This window comes from Trachinotus anak, unplaced genomic scaffold (genome assembly GCF_046630095.1).
Source record: "Trachinotus anak isolate AG129_WGS33_773 ecotype Australia unplaced genomic scaffold, CSIRO_AGI_Tana_v1 ptg000008l, whole genome shotgun sequence".
Taxonomy (NCBI): domain Eukaryota; kingdom Metazoa; phylum Chordata; class Actinopteri; order Carangiformes; family Carangidae; genus Trachinotus; species Trachinotus anak.
This window is the reverse complement of record NW_027273859.1, coordinates 28,603,039-28,608,991: the sequence shown is the minus strand read 5'-3', so window position 1 is coordinate 28,608,991 and position 5,953 is coordinate 28,603,039. Positions and strand designations below refer to the sequence as shown.

At 39.9% G+C, this 5,953-nt stretch overlaps 1 protein-coding gene across 1 annotated transcript in view; it reads left to right on the top strand.

The window, feature by feature from the left end:
- Positions 1-136: 136 nt before the first annotated feature.
- LOC139624691 (sperm-associated microtubule inner protein 10-like) overlaps positions 137-5,953 on the top strand; it is a 22,163-nt gene continuing 16,346 nt past the window's right edge. Inside the window, exons 1-4 of the mRNA XM_071483998.1 lie at positions 137-877; positions 1,688-1,796; positions 2,794-2,975; positions 3,127-4,649. Coding sequence (XP_071340099.1) covers positions 843-877; positions 1,688-1,796; positions 2,794-2,975; positions 3,127-3,172 — 372 coding nt within the window. The 5' untranslated portion in view covers positions 137-842 and the 3' untranslated portion in view covers positions 3,173-4,649. The remainder of the gene's footprint in view (positions 878-1,687; positions 1,797-2,793; positions 2,976-3,126; positions 4,650-5,953) is intronic.

Genomic DNA, 5,953 nt, shown 5'->3' with positions numbered 1-5,953 from the left:
AATGTTTATTTGAATTCATTTTCCTTTTCTCTTGTAGAAGCCATGTTTCAGTTTAACTGTGGTCACTTGTCACTGTTGTTTCAGAAGTTACAGCTGTTTAGTTTGTGCTGCGTTCAGGTCACATGGGAATTACTTAGCCCCAGTTATAGCCTCAGCTTTACAGAGGTAATCATCAGTTTCTCTAAAAGATAATTGACTATTAATGTTTGACAAACAGAAGGTTTAGAAACACAAGCAGCTGAATTAAAAAAAATACTCTGTCCACTGCAAAATAACATATTTTTACCCCATTTACCAAGAGCTGGGGGGATTTTCCTGTTTTACCAGTTTCCAACATGTAAAAACTGTTCAGGCCAACAACTGGGGGATTTTCCAATAGTTCTGAGTTGGTGATTAACAATGTGAAAGACAAATGTGGTCGCCTCACATCAGTCCTCGAGGTGTCCAGTGATGGGGACATCTGTGTTGTAAAAACATGAATCTTTCTCATCTTTCCCATTTAACATGAATGCAGCAGTAACTTTGGTTAAAGTTTTTATTTTCTTGCAGCTGCCACATTTAGATAACAAGGTGTGACACTGACTCAAACGTGAACCCTCACTGTCTCTCGTTGCCGCTGCCTGATGTAGTGAAGTCAGTGCTGATTTAGATTAGAAAAAACTCAAAGAAAACTCTGGAACCTCACAACAAATAACTGTATTTAACAGCCACATGTGTTCAGTAGAATCTAAACAGACCTGAGTAACAGCTGACGGATTCACTAAGCTCTACTTGTAATCCTACCCAAGACCCACAATGCATTGGTGGGGGGGTTTCTAAGGCGACTCTGACTGTCAACAAACATGGCTGAAGCTGGAGGGAGCTCTGACCAACATGAGTGAGTACATTTACTGATGTTCACACTGAAACAGATTCAAATTAAAACATCACATTAAATATGATTTTAACTTAACTAACTTCTCTGGCTGAAAAGAAATAAATAGTAATTGTGACCTTTTACTGAATGTAAATGTTTAATTACTGCTGGAGTTTCAAGTGTCTTCACTTGACCTGATGCAATAAATATAAATACGAATTAAATTAGACAATATAACGTTTTCCCAACTTAATCTGTACAATATTTACTTTTAAAGAATAAAACGGTTTTACAAGAAAAACAGTTATCTACAGAAGCCATGAAAGACAAGGTATAGAATAATTCTCTTGCCTCTCACAGATTTTCACAGATTAAAAAAAAAAAACTTTGGGAGGGGGGACATCTTTCTAATATTTTTTCTTTCTTTCTCAAAGAAAAAAATCACTCACCTCTTGTTTACACAGATGAAAAAAAAACACCTCTGACAAAAAAACAACAACAAAAACAAACAAACAAAAAAATTCCCTTGCCTTTCATGGCCTCTGTAATAATGACCAACAATAAAACATTACAAAATATCCTTTACAAAATAAAATATTCCTCCTAACCTATGAAAAGGTGAGAAACAACTTTTTTTTTGTTCTACATTAATTGTGTTATTTTGTCTCGTTTCTCAGTTCATTTCCTCAGTGCTGAAAAACAGTGAATTTAATTTCTAAGGTTTAAATTAAAATCTGAAACTGAAGCCTGAACTGATTTTATTAAAAAGAAAGAAAGAGGTCAAAGGCCACAGTAAAACTAAACTAACCATCTTCTCATGTTCCCTCCCAGGCGATCCTGCTCCCACATCCCCGTGTTCTCAGCCCGACATCCCATGATCCCCAGACTGTATGTGCTGCCATGGAAACAGGACATGAAGAACCAGAGGCTGCTGATGAAGGTAGATACCAGAGAAGGAAACAAACGCACCTCACCTGTTGTGGGGACGTAGCTCTGTTCAGTCAGACTGTGAGGACTCAACTTCCTGTCCCCACAACATGAATTACATTTAGGGTGAAGATTTGGTTTAAGTTTAGGTGAATGTTTAGGTGAAGGTTAGAGTTAGAGTTAGAGCAGTGGTTCTTAACCTTTCTATGAGAGTGACCCCCCAATTTTGAGCATGAAAATATTTCCACCAACCCCCCCACCTTATATCATAGTGAGAGATTTAAAATGTAGACATCAATCATTGATGCTTCTAAATGAAACCAAACAGATTTCTAGTCTGAGCTCGTTGCTGCGTCGTCAGGTCTCATCTCTGCACTGAGACAAACCCTGACAATGAACAGCTTCCTCTCACTGAGAACCATCAGAAACCCGCTGTCACTGTCCCGATGAGTCAGGCCTCAGTTTCTGATCCACGCTTCAGTTTTGTCAGAGATGGTGAAGAGCTGCATCTTTACCCCGAGTTCCTGCTTTCAGATCATGAGGTTGGCCGAGAATTTCAGTTATAAGTAGGCTGGAGGGGCGAGCTCCAACTTCACAGACGTCTCACTGGGGCAGCAGCTGGTGGAGGTGGTGGCAGATCCCCACCTCCTGAGGTCTGAGTGAAGCCAGACTACAGCTACTTTTCCTCCTATTTCCTGCTTTTGGATTTTTTTCCTCTGATTGTTTCTCTTCTGTCCATCTTTTGGTGTTGACCTCTTGGAATTTAAAAACCCCTGTGGTCCAACTACACTGGTGAAGTAATGTGAGTTTTTATCAAGGCGCCACAAGGTGGAGCCATTATATAAGTATTTTATATAAAAGGTCCTGAGGTTAAGGTTAAGAACCACTGGGTTAGACAAGTAATGGTTATGTTGTGGTTAGTGCAAGTCAACGTAATGTCCTATGACACAACTGAGTGTGTTTGTGTGTGTGTGTGTGTGTGTGTGTGTGTGTGTGTGTGTGTGTGTCAGAACGCAGCCCTGGCAGGGATTCCTGTGGTTCCTCTTGAGGAGTCTTTGTGTGTTTGTGGACAGGAGCGTCTCTGCCACAGTCAGGAAGCCAATCACAGCTCTACCTCCCCCTCCCCCTCCACCCCCTCCACCCCCCTGAGCCAGACAGGACTGGCAGCTCATCACTCCTCCCACTTCTCCAGGTAAAGCACTTCACAGACTGATGCTGCATTCAGGTCATGTTGGTAAAAAAGAGAAGCCATGAATCAAGAAGAGTTTTTTTGCTTTCAGCTTCATTTTGGTGATTTTCTGTGGAGGCGATGACGTCACATCTTTCACTCTGTTTTCCTGCAGGTATAACAGCTCCGTGGTGACGACCAGGCGTCTCTACCAAACCTGAACACAGATCACACAAACACTAATAAACCCATCTGCTTTACAAGCTGAGACACTGCCCCTGGTTTTCCTCACAGCTGTGTATTTGATATTGTTTCTACAGATACAGTAATAGTAGTAGTAGTAGTCTTCCTGTTAACACAGTAAGAGCTAACAGGAAGAGAAAACAAAAATAAAACATAACCATCTTTTCATATCATTGACTTAATGATGACAAACACTTTTCCATTTGTTCCAGAGAATGAATTACTATTCACATAACTTATTCCTATTCATAAAACACTCCTCATAAAGAGTTTTTAGCTACATGACAATGCACAAAATACTCTTATTTAATCAAATTAAATATTTAAATGTTCATGTTTTCTGTTGCCTGCTGTTCATTTAAATGAAACATACATGTGCTTCAAGATAAACAATATCAGTTTAGTTAGCTTATGACGCTTTGTGTAGCACATTTAACTTTATTCCTGTAGGAACAGTTACAAACACATTACTGTCAGTCTTTAGCATCTGTGTTGCTCTGGGTAACTGGAGCTGTCCGACGCCTCACTCTGCCAGTGGAGGGCATATTTCATAACACATCTTACATCTTGAACAAATAGAAAACATTCAAATTACAGTCATGTAATCATGTGAGGAACACATTTTTAAACAAAAATCTCTATTTATTCTCAGTTTAGCTGTTTCACCTTCTTATCCTTTTTTTATTAAAAAAAAAAACTTATAACTGTTTTGAAATCATCAGTATGTATTATTATCTCTGACTTCTTCAATGTTCACCAAAAATAATAATGAACTTTAATACTGAAATCATGTCTTTCATGTAAACTTTTATGTTGAAATGTAACAGGAAAACCCATGTTAAAGATATCTATCGTCACTGTTTGATGTTTTGTTTACTGTTGCACATTTCTCACTTTAGAAGACAGTTTCATAGCTCGTTATTAATATCAATAGCATAGCCCGCTATATCAGATCAGATCTATGGACTGGATGCTCCAACCATGTAAAACATAACCAGACCTGCTAACAAATGAATGAAATCACAAAAATATCAATATAGTAACTTTAACATGTTTTAAAGTCCTTAGCTTCTTTAATGAATCCAAATCTTAAATGGGGGCAAGATATTTTATTGAAGTCTTTTTAATGTTAGTGTCTCTGAAAACACCCAGTGCCACATACACAGTTTGATTTATAACTCCACTGCGAAACTCTAACTAAAACCTACTGCAGTGACCAAACTGATGACATTCTTACTTTACTTTGCTCTCATTTCTCTAGCTACCGTCAGTGTACTTCAAAATAAAAGCATGACCTTTGCAATAAAACCAGAGGAGCAAACAAAAAACATTGACTTATATCGATCAGTCATAACATTATGACCACTGACAGGTGAAGTGAACAACATCTTGTTACAGTGGCACCTGGTAGTGGGTGGGATATATTAGGCAGCAAGTCAACATTTTGTCCTTGAAGTTGATGTTTTGGAAGTAGAAAAAATGGGCAAGTGTAAGGATTGGAGCGACTTTGACAAGGGCCAAATAGTGATAGCTAGACAACTGGGTCAGAGCATCTCCAGAACTGCAGCTCTTGTGGGATGTTCCTGTCTGCAGTGGTCAGGACCAATCAACAGTGGTCCCAGGAAGGAAAACTGGTGAACCAGCAACAAGGTCATGGGCGGCCAAGGCTCATTGATGCACGTGGGAGAGAAGGCTGGACCGTGTTGTCCGATCCAACTGAAGAGCTTCTGTAGCTCAAATTGCTGTAAACGTTAATGCTGGTTCTCATCGAAACAGTGCATCATGACCCATGTCCACCACCAAAAGCACCTACAATGAGCACGTCAGAACTGGACCATGGAGAAATGGAAGAAGGTGGCCTGGTCTGATGAATCACGTTTTCTTTACATCATGTGGATGACCTGGTGCGTGGGCGTCACTTACCTGGGGAAGACATGGCACCAGGATGCACTATGGGCAGAAGGCAAGCCGGCGGAGGCAGTTTGATGCTTTGGGTAATGTTCCTCTGGGAAATCTTGGGTCCTGCCATTCATGTGGACTTTACTTTGACACGTACCACCTACCTAAACATTGTTGCTGACCAAGTACACCCCTTCATGGAAACAGTATTCCCTGATGGCAGTGGCCTCTTTCTGCAGCAAACAAAAATGGTTCAGAAATGGTTTGAGGAACACAACAATAAGTTTGAGGTCTTGACTCGACCTCCAAATTCTCCAGATCTTAATCCAATCGAGCATCTCTGGGATGTGCTGGAAAAACAAGTCCAATCCATGGAGGTCCCACCTCACAACTTACAGGACTTAAAGGATCTGCTACTGACAGCTCGGTGCCAGATACCACAGCAGACCTTCAGAGGTCCAGTGGAGTCCATGCGTCAACAGGTCAGAGCTGTTTTGGCGACAAAAGGGGGACCTACTCAATATTAGGTGGGTGGTCATAAAGTTATGGCTGATCTGTGTAAGTCAATATGTATAAAATGATTAAACATAAGGATAACAAATTATGAAATAATGTTTGACCATAATAAAGGTCATTTACATGCAGTGACCCCTAAATCTGCTGAATACAGAAGAAAATGTAAGGAGGCAGAAAAAAAATACAGTTCACACATCATGGCTGCTGGAGTTTCACCACTGGATTTATTTTGCACAAACATTTGGACAAATTTATCTGAAGCAAATATGAGACTTTGTCTTAATTAACTGTAAAAACTGGACAAGTCTTTTTCGTACATACTTCCTCTTTGTCTCACTATCCCC